Here is a 26,762-nt window from a genome sequence, read left to right as displayed (position 1 = left end):
GACCACTCCGAGGAGCTAAGATTCTGCTTCTCCGACTAGATTTTTTCTAGGTGATACCCCGTTCATGGTAGTAAAAGACCCGGAAATTATAAACGAAGTCTTCTTCAAGGAGTTCAGCAAGTTTCAAGGTCGCGGGGTGAGTACATGCGTTTCTACTTATACCATGCATCGAGCGGAATTTTGTTTTGCTGTATTGCCTGCCTTCAATTGCATGACACGTTCTTTCAGCAGGTGGGGGAGGTCGGCCAGTACAGTAGTTAGTAGTAGTAAATGGCTAGGTCAGTGTGACATTTTCTTGCACCAGCGTAATGAAAGAAAGACCAAAATGTATGAGAGATGACAGTTTTTACGTGCATGTGAAGGATACGCAAAATTTAACAAAAGGAGCATAATAAACAAGTCTTGAACTTCGAATGATCACATGCAGTACGTAATTCAATTTAATGAGTGTGTTCGGAAGTTTCCTTGTTAGGCGGGAACAAAAGAAAAAGCAATCACCAGATCCTCTGGTTAATGTGTTATGCCCACAGTCCATACAATAGACTCGCATTACAGAACCCGAATAATATAAATTTGAGTTCACTCAACTCACGTCGACAAGTGCTGATGCAGAGAGTAGAAAAATATACGTATACGGCTGCCCTTTATACTACAGGAAGAAAACAAGGCATCGACCTTTATGCGTACTCGCGGTGAAGAATATAAAGTATGCAAATAACGAAAGGTGAACGCATCGCCTCTACCAGTTCCGACGCCCTGCCAAAAACGCGGACACCTGCATCAATTCCACTTCTACAGTATTATAATAGTGCCTGATGCATCACAGTGGAATGGCATACATGGGCAAGGCGGGTAAATTCCTAACTCCGAGAGATGTATGCGCATTACACAAAACAATGAAGTCTAGCTTAACTTTTATTCTTCTAAACGCACAGTCTGCGCGGAACAAAGAAGACGACTTGCATGCTTTATTTTCACGTTTTAGCTTCACATATGATGTGGATACGGGGCGCTATAATGTAAAATTATTGGAAGCTGTTTTGATTCCAAACTCCTGACGTGAAATTTACGTAACCACTGACGCAGGCATCGGGCGGTGACCCGCAGCGTTGTCTGAACAACCCAATCAAACACTCCTCGTTTATAGGTCACCTTTGTTGCTTTCAAAACCAATACCATTATCTACACTCAGTGGTTTTCTTATCTAATTGCCTGACAGAGGCGAGGAGCGCGCTCTAGTGGAGAGGGTTTCGATGGGGCCGAGCCAGCACAGTGAAAATAGATAACCGCATGAAGAGGGTGGTGCCGGCTTCTCCGATTGGTCCGCTTCGCCTTACTTAGCTTGCGATGGCTGGTCGAAATCACGGCGGCGTGTAACAGAAGGATAAGAATGCCGCTAAAACGGATCCTCAGCAAGGAAGATGGCAGAGAGATGTCATATGCATGCCGAAGGGCTCGAAAACGTTTTTCTGCCACGCATAAAGGTTTATCATGCGCAAATAAATACATGCTCACCGGCAGGTGCGACTAGCGAGGGCCTGAGGGATCGGCGGGCAGCCATCTTATATTCCTTTCAGAACGGTGCAGTCTGCTATTGGTCAAAACATTGGACCAATAGCAGGGCTAATGGTGAAAAGGGTCGAATCGGGAATGATGATTTTTCTTTTGTGAGGTTTAATCATGCATATTCAGTGTGTACACGTTATATCAGATGGGGAGCTATCATGGTTTTCGTGACGTCGCGTGACAGACAGGCGAAATTGGGAGTGGCCCGAAAATGTTTCGACCAATCGTGGAGGCTGATTGCAGAAATTGTAATCGAAACAGTTTGGAATAATTTTACGTTATAGTGCCCCTGGTACCAAAATTATTACGAAGTACTTAAGCTGCTGGTTACACCACATTACTTAAACCTAGCAGTGAAAAAAGGGGGTGGTGTATTACTCACGGCAAGGAATTCATTGGAATTGAATATCGTTCCTGACTACTGAAATGACTGATGATATTGAAATCCTAACGGTCTCAAACGGTGACAACGTTTTCTCTGTTTATATCGTCCCCGAAATGGTAATACAGCGGCATTCCTTGCATCCCCGGAAAATTTTTTAGTATGGGCAATACCGAAACTGGATCAAAGCTAGCTATAGAGGGTGATAGAACATAAACTTACTACACGCATCACCGACAAAGCGTGATTCCTAATGGTGTTAGAGTCAAATGCTTCAAATAACCCATAATTGAGCCCACTCGTGTCCAAATAACAATGAGACGTTGCTCGACCTTTTTATCACAAACAACCCCACTTCCAGTTTGCTTTCGGGCGTAATTGGCGTACACATCAGTGATCACTTCCCAATCTTTCTTACCACTGACCCACATAACCATGTCGCTTATCCAATAAAGAAGCCAATCTCATTTCAGCATATCAATCCGATTTCACTAGACCAATTTTGAAGCGATGAGCTGAACATAGACTAGTCGGAAATATACAATGAGATTGAACCTTGTTTGGCCTATAACTGCTTTTCGCATCTGTTTTAAATCCACTTACATCAAACATTTTCCGATAAACGAAACACGCAACAGAAAAGTACGAAAACTTGGATCACAAAGAGCCTTCTATCTCAAATAACACAAAAAGATAGACTGTATAGAAATTTTTGCAAACAAGAGATGTAAATGACTTTCAAATTTTAAATCTTTCATAAACAAATTAACACATGCCCTCAGAGAGGCTAAAAAGAATTATATGCATAATATATTTATCCACAGATAATGAAACGTACGACACGTCTGGCAAAGGCTAAATGGTGCGCTAGGGAGAGTAAAGCGGAATGCGCAGCAGTCTCATCAAATAAATCTAAATGGCACACCAATGTCAGGTTCATTATTAGCAAATTCGTTTAATGATTACTTCACTTCTCTTATTAACAGCCCTCATCATCCTGCTAGCTTAGGCCATCTTACATCTAATAATCCTGTCAGTGCATTTCTAACACCCACCAGTGCTCAGGAGATAAGTCATTGATAAATTTTCGGAAAAGTAGAAGCACTGATATTGATGGCTTGCAAATTAGCCCTGCTATGTATGTCATATATTATCTCCCCCGGTATTACAGCATGTTTTAACCTCGCTTTTTTAAATGGTACATTTCAGAAAACACTACAAGTAGCGAAAGTTACTGTTATTTTAAAGATGGTTATAAGAACCTATTATTCAATTACAGACCTATATCGATCCTACCGGTCTTTTCTAATGTATTGAAAAATTGATTAACGTTAGAATGCTTTCGTGTTGTGAAAAACTTCACATCATTACCGACGATCAATTTGGCTTCACGAAAGGACGTTCGACGGAACAGGCACTCTTAGCCTAAAAAAGAGTTCATACTTAACGCATATGAACAAAGTTATTAACACTAGGGGTGTTCATAGACTTCTCCAAGGCCTTCGATCGTATTATCTATGAAACACTCACAGGAAACCCATGGGGTTAGAGGCCAATTTTTAAGTATAATAAAGAGCTATCAGAGTACCAATGTAAAGTGGTTGTAATAGGAAATCATACACCAGATCTTAAATTAGTAACAAGTGGGGCGCCTCAGGGGAGCATTCTCGGGCCGCTATTATTTAATGTTTATATTAACGACATAACAAGCATTAATTCAGCGGCTAAATATATTTATGCCGACGATACCACCTTATTAATTAGGTCTGCTAGCTGTAGTGAACTGGTTAGTTGCGCAAATTCAGCAATAAATAAGCTTAATACACGGTGTCAAGGAAACTCATTAACCATTAACCCGAACAAAACGAAAGCCATTCTAGTTCAGCCTAAAATTCTAGGGCTAATATTACTGACCGTATAACTATGGAAACTCAACTGTGGATGTAACCTCCTCAGTGAATGCATTGGCGTCATTTTTTATGGAGATTTAACCTGGAATAAACATTATATTGTATTATATTGATATGCTCAGCGGTAAACTTGCAGGCGTCGTGGGTGCCCTTTCGAACGTACGCTCTTCTCTACCCACTCCCGTCAAATTATTAGTATATAACTCTCTCTTTCTTTCACACCTAAACTACTGTCACCTTGTCTGGGGAAACACTACAGGGTCAAACATTACTAAACTTTCTCTACTACAGAAAAAGGATGTGCATGCTATTAGCAAGTCGGCCTATGACGCACACACTGAACCCCTTTGAAAGAAACTTCAAGTTTGTCCCGTAACTTGTTATTCAATGAATTACTCCTGGAACGGTACCTTACATTGAGCACCTATCCAGTTTATGCAAGAACATAAAAAAATACAACACTCGTCATAATGCGACCTCGTTCATACCCCCGCATGCATATATTATGGAACAGAGCTACTCTCCCACTCCTTACCGTCCTTGTTAAATTCATTTGGTTTCTGATTACTTACTTCATTCCCTACAGTTCTGCAACAATGATGATTGCCCCTGTATTACAATGCTCGAACCACCATTTTTCATTGCGTATATTTAGATTCCCCTCATGCCACTGTACAATGCTATCTAACAATGTCTGATTGCGGTTGCTAATTCTTGTTTTCTTTACTTTTAGACAATTTTGAAAAGGGCGCAGACCCCGGTCAAGCCAAATACGTCTGTGCCGCATACATCATGCATTGGATGTGAAACGAATTTGCTTTAATTTGATTTCATTTTGAAGGCAAGGATAGGCTGATAAGCCAGATATAAGCACGGAATGTGTAACAGGAAATAACAACTACATTTCAGTGAAGATGTCCCAGAGTATCCAGAGTCTCGTAAAGCCGTCACGTCAATTTTGTGGCGGTAACATCTGAAGTCCTGTGAGGAAGCAGTGTAAAGGACGTCATCTTCTTTCATCGGAACTTTTTTTAAAAGCCGTTGCCACATGCTCGAACCATTAGGCACGAATATTATAGCGATGGCTGAGAAATAGGCGCATAGGGCCCTTGAACCTCTACTGGCTTTAATATTAGCAGCTCACGTTCCTCAGAAGAATGCGTCCAATCCGAGCCTCCATTTCATTTCTGTCTTAGTGCAGTCTACGGAGAGCATGCTTGTTTTTTTTTTTTGCTAAAACACGGGGCACAATGTCGAGTTGAGCCGAATAAGCGGTCTACAGCACAATGCTAAGTCATTTCAAGATAGCATTGCGCACAAGTATGTTGTAGTGGTAGAGTGGATGCTATATGCGAGAGTGATGTTGTGAATAACTTATCGGTGGAGAAAGCAGCAGAAGGTAGCTTGTCTCTGTTGGCACCTACTTTAGTGGAACCAGCCCTACAGTGCCTTGCTTTAGGAATGCGAAATCACTCGTTTAAAGGGGCCCTGAAGTACATTTCTTCGAAGCCTCAAGGACACCACATGAATATGTATGCTGTTCTTAAGAATGCGTAACAGAAATAAATTTTCAAAAAGACTTAGTGCGAGCGTAATTGCTCCGAGCGCAGTATTTACCTTCCCCATTCGCCCTCAACGTCCTCCGAGGACCGCGGCGGGCGACAGAGTACCCCGCTTACGGCGTTGCGGCGAGCAGCCTCGTAGCGGCACCCAGCGGCGGCCACGGTATTTACGCTACGCAACAGACGCAGCTACGTGTGGCCGCGCGCTAGTGTCATATGCTATTGTCAAATGCATTACATGTAGGGTTGGAATGCAAGTTCGCGTGCTCCAGCCTGACAGTACTACGACGTGGGGACCGGCTTTGTCCTGCACGGATTGTAGGCAAATCCACATTGTTCACTTTGTAGAACTCAAAACGAAGCTCAATACGATACGCATGCTGCAGACCGCAGTAAGTGCGCACTAGCGCTCGACTATATACAGTGGTACACAGAAAGGACGATGATGCTACCTTCCGATACCCATAAGGAAGCACGGTTCAGCATCAAGGGGTGGGGGAGAGGGGAAGAGTAAAGAGAGTTAAGAAGCAAGAGGGGAGATGTAGGTAGGTTGTGGAAAGGTTCCGCCGCAGCATGGCGCTCGACTCCTTCTCACAACTCCTTTGCAGTACTGCCGAAGGTCCAAGGTGTACAGAGGCAATATCCTTGCCCAGCAGAAACAGTTCCGGGCGTAACTGTTTCAGTAATTGCGACAGTAGAAAGTTTTGTTGCTGCTCGGTGCGTGATACATTACAGCGATACGTGACGTGTTGAGAACTTTGCGCATGCACGTCGTATGCCACGAATTCAGAAGCCTGACCGAACGGCGCGGCGCGGATGAACACATCTCGAACACAACGAGGGGCATTCGGCCTACCTATTGGGTAAAGAGTCTTGCAGCTTCCACCGTGCTGCGAACAACTTCTGAGATGGAGTATAGACGCTGAACGCTTTACCGGGTATTATTTTTTTAGAAGGTCAAAAATTAAAAAAAAATGCCTGTGGCAGATTGCGCAATTCTAACCCTTGATCTCAATTATTCGAAGAGGCGGCCATTATTTCTACGAGAAATAAAAATGCATGACTAAATAATAACATAATTGCGATTCATGCTACATTCGGGTGGATAACAAACTTTTCCTTTTATGATACTTCTTCCACCTTGCGGGATTCGGCAGAACTGATTTGCAAGAATTACGCTGATAAATGGTATAATTAATTACTGTACGGCAGATATTTGAATCTACGAATTATAACCGATGAGTTCGCAAAGCGTATCCACTTGGAACGGATTCTCAGAACTGCACCAGTTTCGAGATAATTTTCAAGGCGTCCACTGGCGTTCCAGTTACTTCTTAAAAAAACGCTGTTTTATGCATTGAAGCAAAAAAGTAACTGGAAGCGTTTGAGAATAAGGTGACTCCGCGCTCCGCTTCTGAACCCTACGCGCCGCGCAAGAGTGCAAAATGAGCGGCTGAGATGTTCCCGGCCGCGTAGGCTATCCGCGGAATGCGTTTTTTCACCTAGTTTGAGCGGTGGTTCAGCACCCTTTTAAACCTCAATAATGGTTGTATTTTCCAAACACATGCATTTACAGCATAAATAACATGCAACCAACGTCGTGTTATTCGTTTTGCCTCAGCGCATGATGCACATCTACGAGATGGACCCCGTCTTCTCGAGGTACATTGTGCTCTCCAAGGGCGAGACGTGGAGGACCTCGCGGGCAAGCATGTCGCCTTTCTTCACTACCGCCAAGCTAAAAGCGGTATGGGAGTGCGCTCTCTGCTTTTTTTAGAGCGGCTAACGTTCGTTTGTTTTGTTGTTTTTAGTCATACAGCATAATATTGTTTAAATATATACACAAATCATTCAACATTGCCCTTCAAGTTAATCTGAGTTTCAAGGAGAAATGTAGTCCTCAACAGGCATTGCCGAACGTCAAATTTAAAAGTGAGAAGAGGATGTCATATAATGAGCAGGATAGACAAATGACATTGCAAAACCGATTTCGTTGTTCGATCACTTTCTTAAAGTAAATTTTATTCCAAATCTGACCGAAATCAAACTTCTCGTTGACGATTGTGTAATTTACCATAAAATTTATCCTAATGATGATCGCCTTGCCCTACAGCATGACCTTGACTCCGTAACAGCATGGTGCTCTACCTGGCTCAGGCAGCTTAACCTTTCTAAAACAAAATCTATGTCTTTCACTAACCGTAAGACCCGTATTCTAACCGCATATACCTTAAATAAAATCCAGTTGATATGGTAACCACTTATACGTAGTACCTTTGTGTTCACATTCACTCCGACTTAACATGGAACCATCATATTAACCTTACTGTTGCATCCGTTAATCGGTCATTGGGTCTTTTAAAACACAACTTGAACCATGCTCCTTCCACCTCCTATCACGTGCTTATACCACTCTAATGCGACCTAAAATCGAATATGCTTCGGCAATTTGGGAACCCAATCAAGCATATTTAATAAATAGCATTGAATCACTGCAGAACCGCGCTGTTCGTTTCATCTACTCTGATTATTCACTTCATACCAGCATCACAGCATTGAAGAAACGTGCTGGCTTTGAAGAACTATCTTTCCGCCGTAAAATTCCACGTTTATCACTTTTTCATAAATTGTATCATCACTCACTCAACGCGACCATCCTTTCAAAGTCAATCGCTTGTCATGTCGTTAATTTAACTACGCACATTCATTTGTTCCACGCACTATAACTGGAACGCTTTGCCTCCACGTGTTGCTACTACCACAGATCATGATCAATTTTGAAATCTAATGTCTGCCAGTACTAAAGCGTAATCCTTGTGTAAAATGTTATCTATATGTGCATTGGGATTTTGTTTTATTCCTTATAATTCTATGATGATTCTTGCTGTTTATTTGAATACATTTTGTTTGAAGGTTGTATAGGTGTTATTAATTTGTATAGTGTTGTACAGTGTTATGACTGTATAACGAAATTCTCACTTGTTAGTATAGTGTCACATGTGTTCCTTTTGTCGTTGTATTTCTTATATTCCCTGTATACCCCCCCCCCCCCATGTAATACCCTCGGTTGCGAGGGTCTTTAGGAGTATTTGTACAAAGAAAAAATAAATAAATTTTTAAATTTGTTTTGAATTATTGTATCCGAAATTAGAGGTCAGCTATGAAGCAGCTGTAGCATTGTGTTAAACGAAGAGAAAGGAAACAACAAAGGTGTGTGCCTGATACAACATATGAACAAAAAAAGAAGTATTGAAAGTTAAAACTAAGGAAGCGTAATCGAAAAGAAGTAAAGTGCCACAAAATAATTAAAATCTTGGGTTTTACATGCTCAAGACACGATATAATATGAGGCACGCCGTATAGTTGGGCACTACAGTATTCTTTTGACAACCTGGAGTTCTTTAACGTGTACCTAAATCTAATTACATGAGTGTTTTTTTTTGCATTCTGCCCCCATCGGAATGGATCAAACAGGCGATCTAGATTTCACCAGCGCAACACCACATGCAGTGAACTATACCACGGACGATGACGTAAAACAATCATAAGTTACTAGATGGAGCAGCAACCAGTGTGGCTACCCGCCGTGGTGACGTAGTCGCTTTGGCGTTGCGCTGCCAAACACGAGGTCGCGGGAGGAAATCCCGGTCGCGGCGGCCACATTTCGATGAACCTGAAGTGCAATAACGCCCGTGTTCCGTGCTTTAGGCGGATTTCAAGAACCCCAGATGTTCAAAATTATTTCGGAGTCCCCCAATACAGCGTCCATTATAATCATATGCTTTTCGCACGTAAAACTTAATATTAAAAAATAACGGTGTGGATATAAGAATTTCACTTAACATGAGATGAACGAATCCTTCCGGTTGTGATACTAAAGTGGCTGTCCTTGTGGAAAGGAGCTATTTCAAAGTATCCGGACCTTAACCGGACCTTAGTATCCGGCCTGGCAACTGTGCGTGCAAAAGAGTTTAGCGAAATTTATGCAGGTTTTCCATGATAAACGAGATGAGGAATTGGTTATGCTGCTTAATATTTTCATGCTTTTATTTCCCGGTTTCCGGAAAGTGCGGTTAAGCTTGAGGAACATAATAGAAGAAGGCGAGAAACCGTCACCATAGCGAAAATGGAATAAATCAGCGCACTTTAGAACTGCTTCTATTTTGGCAACGTCACGCAACTTGTGGAGCAACAGTCGTTGCACCGTTAGTGATAAATTCCTATTGTTTGCATCTCTTTCTTAGTTTCTGGGGGGGGGGCATAAAGTAACGTACTGCACCCCTTGCATCCGAGTTCTTTTGATGCTCAAGCGCAAGCGCTACATATTTGTTCAGGTCACGATTAATTGGTTTAAAGGCAATATTCCCACATTTGGGTTGGAAACCCGCGATTTCCTGTAAACCATTGAAAAAAAAATATTTTTGATGATGGAGGTACTGTGCTCGCAATAACATAGCAGCAGTTTCGCTAAATTCATTATAATTTCTTTGACACAGCGCGTGAAGCTCCAATTAAAGCAACGAATGAATAAGGTGCTGGGTATTCTCACTAAATTGATTTATTTCCTAATAAACTTACTCATCAATCTAAGGCCCGATTGCTGGAACACATGATACGGAGCTAAGTCATTCACTTAAGTTCAAAACAATAATCAGCCAAGGACCAACCCTTCAGTGACCGCAGCGGACACTGTAAGGAATGAGTAACATGTGGCGTTCAGGTTCACATGCTGCGAACACTTAGTACAATATCGTAAACGAAAGCAATAAGGTTTCATTACTCTAAATTATACTTTAGAGTAGGTAAGAATAACTACGGTTCCAGAATCTTCAGAAAAATTCGTGCAAATGACGTCAGTACGAAAACCTCGCCCTACTGAAAAAGCAATGTCGTGAGCGAACTGTTTGCATTATTATTGTTGTGCACTTATTGTAGATCTTGTACCTTCACTTCAAGTGTGATTTGAAGGAACTAACTCCTATCATTGCCTCACTGGGCAACCACCTCGGTTACGGCTCGCATGCAACAAAGGTGGCTACGGTCGTTGATGCACGTCAACATTACTTTCGGCAGCTAACTTTCGGCAGCCAACAGAACTTTCGGCGCTACGGTCGCGCATTGTACCGTGACAACTCGGTCGATGGGTCGCCAGTGCTTTTTCAATCTTTTGAGGTTTTGTTTGTTTTCGAATAAAAATTTTTTTTCTGGCATCCCAAGCACTCCATCGCGATTCCATGACGCTGCTCAGCGCGTAGGCTGCGATCGTCACATTGGAAAAACAATCGCCATTAGCAGAAGCCAACACTAAGACCAACTGCTTGTCACTTCTGGCTGGTTGTCGGGGGAGGCTTGGAGCACAGTAAATTCTTTCAAATTACTTTTGGGATCGTTTAGGTCGCGGCACGAGGGCGTGTAATTGCGTGGTTATTTGCCTATTTCTCACGCTCGAAGTAAAACACATTAAAAATAATTACGCTGGACATGGCGGGGAAATGTGACACTGCAGCGTTGTCGAGGCAGGGTGTTGCTTCAGTCTGATACGGCACCGATCTGCGAAATTCTTTCTGGCGATGCTGATATTTATTATAATTACCTAATAATTATCGCCAGTCAGCCTCAAAAATAAAAATTAATTATGGGGTTTGACGTGCCAAAACCCCGATCTGATTATGAGGCATGCCGTAGTGGGGGACTCCGGAAATTTGGACCACCTGGGGTTCTTTAACGTGCTCCTAAATCTAAGTACACGGGTGTTTTCGCATTTCGCCACCATCGAAATGAGGCCGCCGTGGCCGGGATTCGATCCCGCGACCTCGTGCTCAGCAGCCCAACACCATAGCCACTGAGCAACCACGGCGGGTGCCAGTCTGCCTCTAGAGTCTGTGAAGGAGTACGTTTATCTAGGTCAATTACCACAGGGGGCCCTGATCATGAGAAAGAAATTTACAAAAGAATAAAATTGGGTTGGTGTGCATACAGCAGGCATTGCCAAATCCTGACTCGGAACTTCTCACTGTCGTTGTAAAGAAAAGTGTGCAATCATTGCATTCTACCGGCGCTAACATATGGGGCAGAAACTTGGAGGTTAACAAAGAAGCTCGAGAACAAGTTAAGGACCGCGCAAAGAGCGATGGAACGAAAAATGTTAGGCCTAACGTTAAGAGACAGGAAGAGAGCGGTGCGGATTAGAGAACAAACGGGGATAGCTGATATTCTAGTTCACAATAAGCGGGAAAAGTGGAGCTGGCAGGCCATGTAATGCGTAGATGGATAACCGGTGGAGCATTAGAGTTACAGAATTACCAAGAGAAGGAAGTGCAGTCGAGGACGCCAGAAAACTAGGTGAGTTGAAGAAGTTAGAAATTTGCTGGCACAAATGGGAATCAGCTAGCGCAAGACAGGGGTAATTGGAGATCGCAGGGAATGCGTTCGTTCTGCAGTGGACATAAATATAGGCTGATGATTAAGATGATGACCTTGTAGAGCCCTTGTGAGCATTGTGCAAGGGGGGCAGTACAGTAAATACATACCTAAAGATCAAAATACATGAGCAGCTTAACAAAGTAAAACGTCTATTAGTGCAAAAATATGCGAAGGAACCCAAGAACTTGACAAGAGACCAAGGAAATACCAAGGAAATAGCAATAGCATTCAAAATTGAAAAAAAAAACGCAGTTTCGCCCCGAAAATCGAAGCATCTATTGCGATAGCGGACTATGGAAAGCTGTACGACGTAAGGATAATAGTTTTATCAGCCGCATAAACTTGTGAAGATAGGCATACTAATTTAACAAGCATGGTGTCACGCCCACACAAGCAAACATGAATGCATCTCACTCGATGACCACGGAAACTCGCTGTCAAAACATTGTAGTGAGTAAGCACGGCAGCAGCAGCGAGCGAATTGACCTTCGTCCCGCTGCTCGACACCAACGCGAACTAAGCCGCCAAAACACAGCTGAGGGAGGAAGGACTCTGCCCCCGCAGCAGATGGCTTTCAAGATACAGCCGCCCGTGCGGGAGCGCGCGGCGTGGTACGCGTCATCCCCACTTCCTACCCTCCCCCTGGAGCCTTGCTGCCTGGCGGGCGCGAGCAGCCAATTCACCATCGCACGTTTTCACACGCACAAAGAGCACACGGAGCGCGGTCGTAGACTTTATAGGGAACCTCACAACGACGGCGATAGCAGAAATGCGCCTGGAAATGCGTCTCACGAAACACGTCTATAATCATATAGCTATAAAACAAATATTTAAATGAAAAAATGAACCAAAATGCAATTTTAGCTTAAAGGAAACAGCGCAACGGAGAAAAAAAAACGCTTCCTTTCCACCCTGTGAACGTGGATTTACAGCGAAGCTGTTCCCGATGTTAGACAAATACCCACCACCCACACGACCTACATCAGGCGCGCACGCACGTGTGCCGTAGTGCAGCATACATCCTCATTCTTGAGGCACTCCGCAAAGCGCAAGGGTCTTATTGAACTAACAGAATTTTACGAAGTAAATTACGTTAGACAATTGGTAAAGTACTACTTACACCCAACCTGCAGCTTCGGAATTTAATTCTAATGTACGAGAAAACAAATTTCTGTTAAGCGGGAACTCAAATACAAAGCAGTCTGCCAGCTGCCATTTGAGGTCTGTCTGAGTGGCCACGGCCGCTAGATGGCGGTACTGTGTATAAACAGTGTTTGCCTGTTGTACTGTGTTTGGATAGCAAGTGTTTGCCCTAATGTCGATTACGGTGGCAGCGCGCGCTGCCGCAGAGCGCCCACGCATCACGGACAGATACATGTGTACCTGCGTATGTTACGCGCGCACGCACGTGTGCGGAGGTGCAGCATACATCCTCATTCTCCTAGGCACTCCGCCGAACGCAAGTGCCCTAATTAACTAATTGAGTTTCTCAAAGTAAAATGCGTCAGAGAATTCGTAAAGTATGACTTACACACAAACCGCAGACATGGCAGCTTCGGATTGTAATTCGAATATACGAGAATACATAATTGTGCTACGCGGGAAATAAAAGACAAAGCCCTGTTCCAGCTTGCTGTTTGATATCTGTCTGAGTGGCCGTGGCCGCTAGGTGGTGGTAATGTTTTTGAGCGAGCACAGAACGAGCCAAGGAAAAATCCCCACCAAGTAGAGGCCAACAGCTTCGCTCTAAAACAATTGAAATGATCGCTTGCCCGTAAAAAAGAAGAACCATGGACATATCGGCAACAGCGCTATGGGCAAGGGCGATGGTGAATGTGGCAAGTGCAAAACATCAGATTTTAGAGCATATATATTTTTTTACATAATCGCAGAACTTTGCATGGTCTCGCTATGATACAATGTTATCCAGAAGGTCATTCTACAAATGGTTAGATCGTGTAAGAGTCGATAAGTTAAATGCTTCAGTATCAACTTACACGTGAGATAAACTAAAGTTGTTATGCAGTCAGCGTGAAGTTCGATAAGTGAGATTAAGGTGTACAGTGGATGTCATACTGGAGTGACTAAATTTGTGGAATGCTTTTAAAAGAGCAATGATACAACGAGTAATTAATGGCTCAAGTGAAAGGTCTTGTTTAACTTGAATTCAGGATGGGTATCTATAATTATGCACATCGATATTTGTCTTAGCCACGTGCCATCACCGACCATGGTGTTCAAGGTGGCTATTCTACATGTGGGTGGCCAGCTCTGGACATTGCACTAATAACCCAAGTTACGACTGACGCACAGGTAATACCCACCATTTTCTGCCCGCAGGTGATGCCCTCGCTGCTGCACGCCCAGCAGCAGTTTATCGATGTCTTAGGTGAGCACGCTGACAAGGGTGTCGAGGCGGACATAAACAGCCTTTGCGAGAGGTTGACCTTCGACGTCATCGGCAAGGCGGCGTATGGTATAGACACAAATGTACAACGGAATCCCGAATACCCGCTCTTTAAGAATGCCCTCGCCATCCTACCGAACCTCAACTCTGGATTCCTTTATAACCTTGGCCGTAAGTGACGCCCAAGTTAATCGAATCTCATTGTCAGGTGCTCTGGAATGCACTGCAGCTTTCACATGGAGCAAATCTTACGTCACTCTCAATCGTAAACCGCAGTAAAGAGCTAAGCTTCAAAAAGTAAGATGTTCAGAGAAAGCCACATGCAAAGATGAGTCGAACGGTAGTAAAGAAATGAAAGAAATGAGAGATTCTGCATGCTGATGCCCACTGTGATTGTGCATTATTTTTATTTTGCCGAAATGGTTCATAAAAGGCCTACTGATAAAATTTCATTGTGTACAGTGACCAGGTGTTGCAAGTTTTTTATTTGCTTGTTTCCTGAATAGATTATGGGGTTTTACGTGCTAAAACCATGACCTGATTATAAGGCACGCCGTAGGGGGGACGCCGGAATAATTTGCACCACCTGGGGTTCTTTAACGTGCACCTAAATTTAAGTACACGGGTGTTTTCGCATTTCGCCCCCATTGAAATGCGACCGCTGTGGTCGGGATTTCATCCCGCGACCTCGTGCTTAGTAGCCCAACACCAAAGCCACTACGCGACCACGGCGGATTATTTGTTTGTTACTTCCTTGCGTGCGTATGTGATTTTGTAACTCGTTGCAAAGCAGCCGCTGCGATCGCCATGCGTTGTGGACGTCACAAACAGTCAGGTGCGGTTAATTTACTCTTTATGCGTAAAACAAGTGTGTGTACCGGAAACTCTACCATGCCAGGATTATTTGTGCATAAACTTCCTGCTGTATATAAAAACTGCAACGTATCGCTGACAGAGCGCTAAGATCATAGAGTAGTAGATTTGAGCATTCTGCGAAACTGAACTTCACCGATGCAAGAGTTGCACCAGATTAAGAGGTACATGTGACAGTTCATTTGTGCAATGAAATATGATTAAAATTTAATAATGCGTGCAACCTGAGACGGAAAGCAACGATTAATAAAGGTTAGATTTTGTTTTTTCACCTATTTTCATTTGCATTAATTTATCAATTCTTTAATTCATTCAGTAAGTACAAGTAATTTCCCCTATGTTGTCCTTGGTGTCATGGTTTGTTGGCTTCTTATGATATTTACTAAAGATAATAATAATAAAGGTAAAGTTATAATAGCACTTTGTTTGGAGCCACATAACCTTCCCATGGGCTTCTTCTTTTTCCGACACTTTGGAAACGAACGTGTTTTGTAGTCCCGTTCACTCTGATGAAGGCCGGGCCACCAGGCGAAACGCTAGTAAACTATACTCGCGGACAACTTTCTGTGGCATTGAAGGAATGCTACGGAGGCAAAACGCCCACAAGTGGGAGCACTTCTGAAGAGAGTCCCGCGTTTAAATCCACGCTAGTTTAGGCTGGAGAAGAGAAAACATAAACACCTTATTCGCAACAGTTAAATAGACAGAACACACCACTGAGCGTAAAAGTTTGCTTATCTTGTGGCTTTTCCCGTTCCGCGTCTGCGCAAACGCACAGCCGCTGCCGTGGAAGCTGCGCCGATTCAGCGTCTGTTCCGAGCAACCAAAAGCACTCTCAAACGCTGCCGGACTACTTGGCGCGGTAACACATAAGCAGCTGCCACGCGCCCGCAGCTTTCCCTTCATTGCCACAGAAAGTTGACCGGAGTATAGTATTTTTTGTTGATAAACTTGTGAATATTTCAGTCATGAATATATATATATATATATATATATATATATGCAGGGTGTCCTAATTATCATGCACCAAGATTTAAAAATATGCAAATGCCATGTAGCTAGACAAAATCAAGGTGATATTATTGCCGTCGCTTGGAGATACTCCGCTCATTTGTAGAATTTCGACTAATTACATAATTAGTCCTAATTATTTACAACTTCTCCAATAATATAATTAGATGCAAAGTGTCAATGAGAAAATTGTAGAGCAACATTAAAAACTCCCGATACTGCAGCTTTCTGCTGCTCAATACGTGATATATCAAACAGCTTTTCCGAGATTGAAAGAGGCCCGCAAATACACGCTAAATTGCGCGCGACTGGCCACTCGTGGCACTTTGCGTGTATTGGGTGCTTGTTTTGTGGAACACAACCTGCCCGTCTTTCTGATTTTCTGCAGTTTTCAATGGTTTTGTGGGTCCTCCCGCCCCACATCTCGCGGTGATGGAAGTGCAAAATTCCGAGGCCCCGTCCGGTCCCGGTTCATCAACGGGAAACGCTTCGAGGAAGCGCGAAAATACATCTAGTGACCGCGAGGACACTGAGCTGTACTCCGCATCGGCTGACAAGTCATCGCAAGACGGATTTGAATCTGTCTTGCACCGTAAAGCCAAGGGAAGGATCGTCAATACATCTTCGGTGTCAAGTTCGTTCACCCTAAAAAATGTCACAGTTTCGCCCTAAGGGAGAAGCAATGAATGCGATAGCAACACAGCAATGTCATACGAAGTAAGGTGAGCGGCTTTGGTAGCAATATGAATTGTAGTAAACATGAGCTGATTAAGTAAGCAGGTGTGCTGCGGCGTAAGTAGACCGACATGAAGAGAGACTCGATGACGACGAGAAGGCGCGTGTGAAACGGTGGTGTTGATGAGAAGCGCTTCCCGTGGACAGCGCGTGCGAAGGGACACACCTCTAGCGCTGCACTGCCGATCCGGGCAGCATTGCATGTGTAGCGTGCGTTGGAAAATGTGGCCTGACTATTACTAACTGAATGAACAAGCGTGGTGTGAGCGCGCACAAACAAACATGAATATATCACACTGAATGACTGCAGACAACGACCGTCAAAACTCTGGCAGCAAGCGGATACGCCGCAGCGGCGAAGGTACGTGCGGTCTATCGCTTCAACGGAAACTCAGCGGCGAATGCACGCGGTGCATAAGGTCAGAGCCGTGTGGAGATAAGAGACGGTGCGAGCGAGCGACGAGCGCGGTTGTTGGCAGAGTGGAAGTGCGCCGAGCCCCACTCAGAACAAAACTGTTGTGTGACTGTTTTGAAGTGCCCTAACTGTCAAGCCGCTCACAGTGCTTCTTCGAAAGACTGCTCGAAGATTAGGAAGGAATGTTCTTTGCTCAAACAAATCATTAGCGACAGTTCAACCCACAAGGAGGCCGCTGAAACAGTGTGACGTAGACGCCGCCGCCGCCGATGGTCCTCACGTAAGACTGACAGCTTCGAAAAATGCGTCACCTCTTCAAATAACAAGGTCACCTGCAGTTCCCAGCGCAGCAAACGCTGACGCTGGACTGCCGAAAACTACGAAACGTCTCCCTACAAATGAACGGCCCCCGCTTCCAAGTACACGCCCTATAGTGGAACATCAAGTGCCGCATCTAGTACAGCAAGCTGCTCCATCGGATGAGGTGCGACATACAGATCAGCAAGTGGTATCTCTACTGCGACTTATGAATGTGTCATTCGCGTGTTGCTGAACAACATGCACACAGCGTCATTCAAAAGTACACTGCAAGTACTGGGCACACAAAGTCCGGCGCTGGCAGCCCTTGAGTAAATCATGGCTCACCAGCAACTATCTCTTCGGGAGGAGGTCCGAAAAGCAGCAATCTTCCAGTGAAATGCCCTAGAAATCCGAACGCGCATCGCTGATTTCTGACAGTTCATGTGTGTCAACAGGTTTCCCATCATCATCATTTGCGAGCCGAACTTATAAACTCCATCAGGCTATCCGGCTATGAATCATTTATGTCATCAAGTAGTGGGAAAAAAAGCAGCGTTATGCTGTTTATTCGCCGTGACCTCACTTACATTCTTCAGCATGTGCCACCTCATGACGATAACCAATACGTATGCTTAATAGTAAAGAAGAAAACTTACCGTCACTGTTGTGGGTGCGTACCTATCACCATCAAGTATATTTGACTCTAAAAGATTACGAGACATCCTGTCAACGTCTCCTGATCCATGGATTATCATCGGGGACTTCAACACTCATCATGCAATCTGTGGAAGTACAAAAATCAACGTGAATGGCAGAGCATTGTTATCATTCGCCTCCAACAGCGAACTCTGGGTTTTAAATGACGGCAGTACTACATTTTACGCGGCTCCACATACAGCAGCTGTCTTGACTTGGCCTTCGTCTCACGAAGTGTCGTCAGGTGTACAGGATGGTTTACGGACATTGAAACACGCGAGAGTGACCATATTTTCACGTATGTCAAGATCAGAGGACTGTCCTCTTTGATGTCAAGTGGTACCATCCGAAGAGTGGACTAGCCCAAATTCTAGTCTGTGTAGAAGACCAATGTCAAGGTAATTTATTATAATTTGGAAGACATATTCAAGAGCACAGTGCAAGACAGTTCGCGTACTCTAATGTGGTCTTCGAAATTCACTGAATTTGATATAGAATTATAGCGGCTTCGAGCAATCCGGTGACGTGCCGAACGTAGATACCAATGCACGAATTCAATGGACGATCTACGGACTACGAGACGCCTACAATAGAATCCAGCGCTGGTTAGATAAGCTAGAATCACAAGCTGGACTGTTTTCTTGAATCACTAGACCCTCGCAAGCCCCTATCGCACTTATGGAGGACGGTGCGAGGGCTCAGGACACCACCCGTACAGCAGTCTCTATTCAAGGCTCTGGTCTTCTTCCAACAACGACCAGATATTGATATACTGCGAAAGGATGGATAGTTGGGCAAGTTGGTACGGCACCATATTCCTTGTATAAGCGCGAGAAGACGCGGACGGTGGCAGAAGAAGACAGGACATATTGATAAGACAGGCGATATTGATATCGCAGAAGACTTATGTGCCAGACTATCCGGGCAACTCACAGCTTCCAACAACTTATCACGTTCCATCAGCTTCCCGCCACCACATGACCCGGCATGGATATACAATTTTCAATCCATAAACTGAAGGCGACGCTAGCTTTCTACAGACGCACGTAATCACCTGGACCTGACGAAATTTCTTACAGAGCTCTCTGTCATCTGGATAAGCGAGCGAGGAGTGTTTTTCTTGAAATCTATAATGAGTCCTGGTGAGCTGGCACAATTCCCCCCAGCTGGAAGGCTAGTCGCGTTGTTACGTTACTGAAACGTGGAAAGTATCCGTTGGAGCTTTCATCATATCGTCCGATTGCATTGGCGAGCTGTGTGGGAAAGTGATGGAGAAGATGATCCTCGGACGCCTGGAGTGGTACTTGGAATACCACAACGCCTACCCACATGCCATGGCAGGATTCCGACATGGCCGCTCGTCGATTGATATTGTCGTCGACCAGGTTACCTACGTTCAGCAAGAAAAAGGGTGTAAACGTCTGTGCGCTTCTTTGTTCTCCTCGACGTCAAAGGGGCGTGTGACAACGTTACACATGAAGCCACCCTCGCCGCGGTGGTCGGATGTTCCGATGGATACATAGCTATCTATCTTTCTATGCGATCTTTCTTTGTGCGCACCGAGGACGGCCGCATTTCTTTACATTACACCTACTGTGGCGTCCCCACGGTGGCGTACTGAACCCTACGTTGTTTAACCTTACGTTGATTGGTCTCTTTGATCACCTTCCAAGCGCAGTTAAATTATCAATGTACGCGGACGACATATGCATTTGGGCGTCCGGAGTGACAAGCTTACAGATGCGCGCCAGGTTACAAATGCTGCCACTCAGACTACATACTACCTCCGAAATCAAGGCCTGGAGATTTCATCTGATAAATGTGCACTTGTGGCATTTACGCGTAAGCCTATGACGCACTACAGTGTAATAATCAATGGGTAGATGATACCAATTGCACGGTCATGCAAATTCTTGGGTGCCATTATTGACAGGGACATCTCATGGAGCCCCCATGTAGTGTCCATGAAAAAGCGGTTGACAGGCATCTGTCACCTTTTGAAGTTCTTCGCTGGAAAGACCTGGGGAATGTTGACAAGCGCTATGCTTCGACTATATAGAGTAATTTTTCTCGGCTTCTTGCGGCACAGCTTGCCAGCATTGATTAACGTAAGTAAAGTAATACAAGCCTACGTACTATACAAAGTGTGCAGGCCCAGGCGCTCCAGAGTTGTCTAAATCTTCCTCGAAGTGCGTCAACGGCGGCAACTATTGCATCATCAAGACCCACATCGCCGTTGAAGCACTAAGAGTGCACGTAAGGCAACTTGCACGGACTCCTTGCCACCATCTAGCCTGTGTACCTCTGGAGAGACCACGCGCATCGTTCTGCTGAATGGTATCCGCACATCGTGAGGTTATACCATCTTGCTTCACACCTGCCGCAAGACCTTCCACACCTCCTTGGTGCCTCATTCAGCCAACCATCAACCTGACAATACCTGGCGTCCGGGAAAAAAGTAGATATGTCATCGCCGGCTCTTAAACAGCTTACCTTACTCCTATTATATGAAAAGTATCGGAATTACACCCACATATACACCGACTTGGAGGTTAACAAAGAAGCTCGAGAACAAGTTAAGGACCGCACAAAGAGCGATGGAACGAAAAATCTTAGGACTAACGTTAAGAGACAGGACGAGAGCGGTGTGGATCAGAGAACAAACGGGGATAGCCGATATTCTAGTTGACATTAAGCGGAAGAAATGGAGCTGGGCAGGCCATGTAATGCGTAGGATGGATAACCGGTGGACCATTAGGGTTACAGAATGGATACCAAGAGAAGGAAGCGCAGTCGAGGTCGGCAGAAAACCAGATGGGATGATGAAGTTAGGAAATTTGCAGGCGCAAGTTGGAATACGCTAGCGCAAGACAGGGGTAATTGGAGATCGCAGGGAGAGGCCTCCGTCCTGCAGTGGACATAAAATATAGGCTGATGATGATGATACACCGACGGCTCCATCTTGCAGAACAGCTCTACTACACCTATCGTCATTCCAGAAGAAGCCACCACTATCAAGATGAAAACATCCCACTTGACAACGTCGACGGCAGTAGAACTCGCAGCGCTTAGAGCCGCACTACACTTCATTAATGACGAGCCACCACACAAATGGTCTGTTTTAAGCCACTCGAAGACGGTACTGCAGAGTTCATTGCCAGCCTTATGGCCGGTCCGCAGAAACAGTTGGTGTTCGAAATCACAGGGGCCATGCACCACATGACTGAGAAAGGACATGGAATCATCTTTCAGTGGCTACCAAGTCACTGTTGAATCATTGGCAATGAACGTGCCGATGAAGCAGCTCGTTCATCTCATGAAGAAGACAACCGCCTATCGATCCCGCTGTCTAGGACAGATGGTGCAAGGATGATCCGCCTATTGCACGCCAGTGCACTTTATCAGAGTGGAATAAACCACATTTTTTGCACGCCCAATTATACACCTTGGATCTAACCTTAACTAAGCCATCGACTTCCACCAAGAGTTCCCGGAAGAGACACGACCTTTCTGTGTAGGCTATGGTTGGGCGTCGCGTTTACCAATGCCTACGCGTTCCGCATATAGAGATGGCCGACAGCGCAGCGTGTGGCAATTGTGAGGACGCGGAAATCATTCGTCATGTTCTTTTCAGGGCCCACAATACAGTGTGCAGAGACAATCGCTTTCCGTCATGCTGAACCATTTGGACGACCCGCCTTTTTTGGAAGAAAGAATTCTGCAACATCGACGCGACGCAACATGGCATCAGAAGGCCGTGCAAGCGCTCCTGCGCTTCCTGAAATCGACAGGCCTGTGTGAACGTCTGCGATCGGAACGCCTTTTCTGTTACCTATGCCTGTGTTTTTTTATTTTTTTTTTCTCTCTCTCTCTCTTTGCACGCTTTCCAACCCCTACATCCCCCACCTCAGTGTAGGGTAGCAAACCGGAAACTCTCTATTGGTCAACCTCCCCGCCTTTCCTCTCTCGCTCTCCATCTCGCTTGCGTGTATTTGCGACCTTCTTTCACGCTCGGAAAAACACTTTTAAGTAGCACCGATTGAGCAAAAGAAATCGTGTATCAAAAGTTTTTCATGTTGCTCTACAATTTTCTCATTGACACTTTTCAGCTCATTGGAAATTGTACACCAATGAGTACACAATGAAATTGCACACCATATATATATATATTATATATATATATATATATATATATATGTGTGTGTGTGTGTGTGTGTGTGTGTGTGTGTGTGTGTGTGTGTGTGTGTGTGTGTGCGACCGCCACAGCCGGGATTCGGCCCGAGACCGACTGTCCTGGCCTCTGAAACGCTGTACACCGTCTGCAACATTGACCAGCGAGATTTAGTGCCATAGTTCGGAACACGTTGCGTGGCTAAATGGCCTCGACAAGTGGTTTCCTCGGCAGCTGTTTACTTGGAAGCATCTCAGCCGGTCGTAGCTGCGGCCTTGTTGCGCGAATTTTTCTACTTTTCTAGTAAAATCATTATTCAAGTTTTTGATACTGAAAATGGAGCTCTCCCCTTCCTCAAGTGAAAACTTTCAAAGAACAAAATAAATCGTTCCAACACTGCCATATATAGATCATTTACGTTTAAAATGTACAAACGATTGATTTGACAATGGCGAAATTTATATGTGCAACAGTCAGCACAACCACAGCGCCGCAGAGGGCTTCCTCGTGGATAGTGCTTCGTCCTTCGCGAAAATGGCGTCCGCAGAATCGCCTTCTGCGGTATCGATCCAAGCTGCTCTTTTGCGCGAAATGAACGAAGCAGCTGGCGTTGAACGTACTTTGAACAGCGTGGAAACAATGCGGTAAAGGTGCAAGAACGAACTCGGTAATTAATAAAACGGCGGCACTTTGGTTTCGATTCCCGGTCATAGCGCCTGTATTTAGATGGCTAGGGTGTAATGCAAAAAAATAGAAGAAGATAAGAAAACACGCCCAGTGTGCCGTGCTTTGGGTGCATGCTCTACAACTCCACGGAGTCGAAATGAGTGCGGACTACAACGGGAAATAAATTTTCAGAAACAAATTACGGCAGAAGACTGTCGATGGTAGTTGGATTAGCGTTCGAGTTACGTAGCGACACACTATTTCTGCAGTCACGTTTATGTAGCGTACGTTGTGGTCACTCTGAGACTTCCGTTGCTTCGTCTACGTAGGCACATGAGGAGGTATCGTCCCGCTTTGCTAAGGAACTCGCTTGCCTAGGTTGCCCATCAGCATGGCGGCATGACGACTACTGCTGTATGGCGCCAAAATAGTGACGACGTTGGAATAACAAAGAAATTACATTGATGGAACGATAACGGTGGTATGACGACGACGACATGACGTCAATGAGATGACGATTCCTAAACTAGATGACGATGGTACAACGACGGCAGAGTGACGAGGAAGACATGAGACAATGAGATGACGACGAGTGTACGAAGACGATGGCTTGAAGACACCGGCATGATGAGAGTCGGATGACAAAGCTTGAATGACGACGACTGCACGACCACGACGGCATCATGACCGCGAGCACATACCTAGCGGCCCAGGCTGGTACACTCTAAGAAAAAAAGGACGAAATGGGGTATCGAGGTTAGTCCTTTTCGGGAGTAACTGACCTTCCACAACCATTCGTCCTAATGGGGAGTAACTGCGAGAGGATGAACTGTTACTCCCCATGTGGTTACTCCATGAAGGGGACTAACAGTTGCTCTTTTCCGATGCCCCTCAAGGGAGTAACGGTAATTTTTTCCGATGCTCAGCAAGGATGGAATTGACGAAATTAGCCATTTAAACGCTGATAACAAAAAAGCTATTGAGGTGGCAAAGAAAAAAGCGCTCCAAAGTAGGACTCGAACTAACGTCCTCGCGCTCACAAGTCAGGTACCCGACCCATATACACCACGGCAGCTCGCTTGGCGAGACAGCATACTGAGACAAGGTTAAGCATCGAAATGCAGATGTGGCAATGCAAGAGACTCGGCATTTTGTGTATGCTATGCGGGGAGAGAACGCTGCGTGTACTTGCAACCATGCGACTGCAAAAAGAAAGCGGCCCGATTACGCGATGAGACGCGATGTACGTACGTGTAGCGAGCGCATACGGGGCACGCAAGACGACAGATAAGGCGAACTTACCTGTCGCTTAGCGTGCCCAGTTTGAGCTACATATCGCTTCTTTTAGGTTTCTAATCTCCTTGGAACGAAAGGAACTTGGGTACTATTGACCAAGAACATGGCAGTCCATCAATGACTTGCGCGTTTAGTGTGTATCGTTCGCTTATGGCATGTACATGACCTTGCATGGTTCCTTCGCACTCTAGATTTTAAATTTCACACAATTTCTCACGAAGAGACAAAGTGCTGCTTTGAATGTAGTTCAATAGACAGTGCGCGAGCTTCAAAATATTCATGATTTATAGACAATACCGTTTTCGGCGCTCATTCCACGACACAGAAGAAAATAGTGAAGCGCATGGGGACTAACTGTTGCCGTTCGTCCTGCCGTTGCTCTCTTTTCGACCAGGGACTAAACACTTACTCCCCAAAATTTGCACACGACACTCACGCTCCTGCAGTTAGTCCTTTGAGGGTCGAAAGCGCCCTTTTTAGGAAAGCAGGTCAGTTACTCCTGTTTTCCCCGGCATTTTTCTTGGAGTGTAGAAAACTTTTTTGCCACTGTGTCGGCGTAAGAGGCTAGATAGCTAGCTAGCTAGCTGGCTGGCTGGCTAGATAGATAGATAGATAGATAGATAGATAGATAGATAGGCTCAAAGTGCCTGAAGTAGACAAAGCATGCTAATTAAAAATAAAAAAAAATTGTAGGCTTGATAATACTTTCTAAATTAATAAAGAAGCCTACCGGCCGTATTTAGGGTTAGAAACTGTGTACTGAAGGCGACCAAGTCATGCAGTATGTGTTGCTCTCAGAAATACGTTTTGCATAAGCTCCAATAACGGCTTTCGCGACATGGAGTATGTTTTAGAATATTGCCATTGTGTGAGCCCAAGCGGAGGCCGCATATATGATTAACAGGCCTTTCATTGGCTTCAGGAGTATCTTAAATAAATCTAAATGTCCTTAAGAAGCATTCATCATCATCATCATCATCAGCCTATATTTTATGTCCACTGCAGGACGAAGGCCTCTCCCTGCGATCTCCATTTACCCCTGTCTTGCGCTAGCGTATTCCAACTTGCGCCTGCAAATTTCCTAACTAAATGTCCATAAGAAGCATTAATGTCGTGAATTACGTTGCCGTCAAGAAATGTTGTATGTCATGTTTCAGAGAACTGCTACCACTGGCCTTGGCTTTTGAAATTGCCTTGAAGCTCCTCAGCCTACTTTACGCCCAACCCCATTGCAGACATGACCAAGAAGGCGGAAGAGATCATCCAATACCGTCGTAAAAATCCAGCGGTTTGTGATACACCTCTTGTTTTGCGCCTCTTGTTAAAAATTGGGAAGGGGAAAGGTGACCCGTGACAGAAAAGCTTGTTATGTGGTATGGTCACAAACCGCCTGCTAAGTTGCTTGTGAAACGGGTGCGTTCGGTGCCGATAGCAAGAAAACCACCCGAATTCGTATCAATTGGCTGCCGGATTGAAAAACTCAGGAATCACATTAATTAAAGCGTCAGTGGTTTAGCAACGCCTTCGTTTCAAAGACAAACAGAATGTCGCTCACTGTAAAGCAAAAAAATTAGCGGCGACTGCCATTCAGTTGTGGTCTTATACATAACGGCATCGAATCTGCCATCAGTTGTATCGAGGATCGCGTATTGGCGGATTCATATCATGGCCGTGAATTTAGAGACGACCATGACCAGCACGGGCAGCTTTCCGACAAACTAAAGATAAAAGAAAATAATGGGGCAGAAACTATAGTCCCTGGAGATAGGAACTGTGACATCGTGCGTTGCATTCTTGGAATCATTTCTTATGAGGCTTATACTGTATACCCTTGAGACAAAGACTGCCATAATTTAACAATAGGTTGGGCCATAGTTTCTTGCGATAATTACCAGAGGGAATTCGACTGGTGCTGCGATCGTTCCCCCACCAATCATGGTTAGCACAATCATGGATTTGTCCGATCGTCGTGCTTTTGGTTTCAGATGTTCTTGCGGATATGTTTATTTTGCTCTATCTGCCTTCATTGAGCTAAGTTTCTACGCAATCTGTATATACTTGTATAAACGCAGAAGACCCTATGCATATCATATATACTATACTGATTGCAGCAGTTCAGCCTCGAGGTGGCGAAATCGAAACGCGTCAAGCGTCGATCAATGCGCTCGCTTTCCCGCGAGAAATTCGTAAGGCCGTTATGTGTCGCTTCTCGATGCGTGCGTCCGTGGCGTAATGGTTCCAATCGAGCATCTGTACTAGACGTCCTGTGTTCGAATGCTGCTATCGGACAATTTGATGGCCTTAATTTATTTATAATTATTTATACAGAGTACTTTGTTAAAAATGATC

The 26,762-nt window shown here is 44.7% G+C and overlaps 1 protein-coding gene across 1 annotated transcript; it reads left to right on the top strand.

Moving 5' to 3' along the window:
- Nucleotides 1-18: 18 nt before the first annotated feature.
- LOC119435155 (cytochrome P450 6A1-like) lies at nucleotides 19-25,611 on the top strand. Its single transcript, XM_037702087.2, has 4 exons — nucleotides 19-136; nucleotides 7,042-7,167; nucleotides 14,184-14,421; nucleotides 25,571-25,611. Exons 1-4 carry the CDS (start codon nucleotides 65-67, stop codon nucleotides 25,609-25,611), a joined length of 477 nt encoding a protein of 158 aa, XP_037558015.1. The 5' UTR covers nucleotides 19-64.
- The last annotated feature ends 1,151 nt before the right edge of the window (nucleotides 25,612-26,762 follow it).

The sequence above is a fragment of the Dermacentor silvarum genome, unplaced genomic scaffold (assembly GCF_013339745.2).
Source record: "Dermacentor silvarum isolate Dsil-2018 unplaced genomic scaffold, BIME_Dsil_1.4 Seq483, whole genome shotgun sequence".
NCBI lineage: Eukaryota > Metazoa > Arthropoda > Arachnida > Ixodida > Ixodidae > Dermacentor > Dermacentor silvarum.
This window is presented reverse-complemented; position numbering and strand designations above follow the sequence as displayed.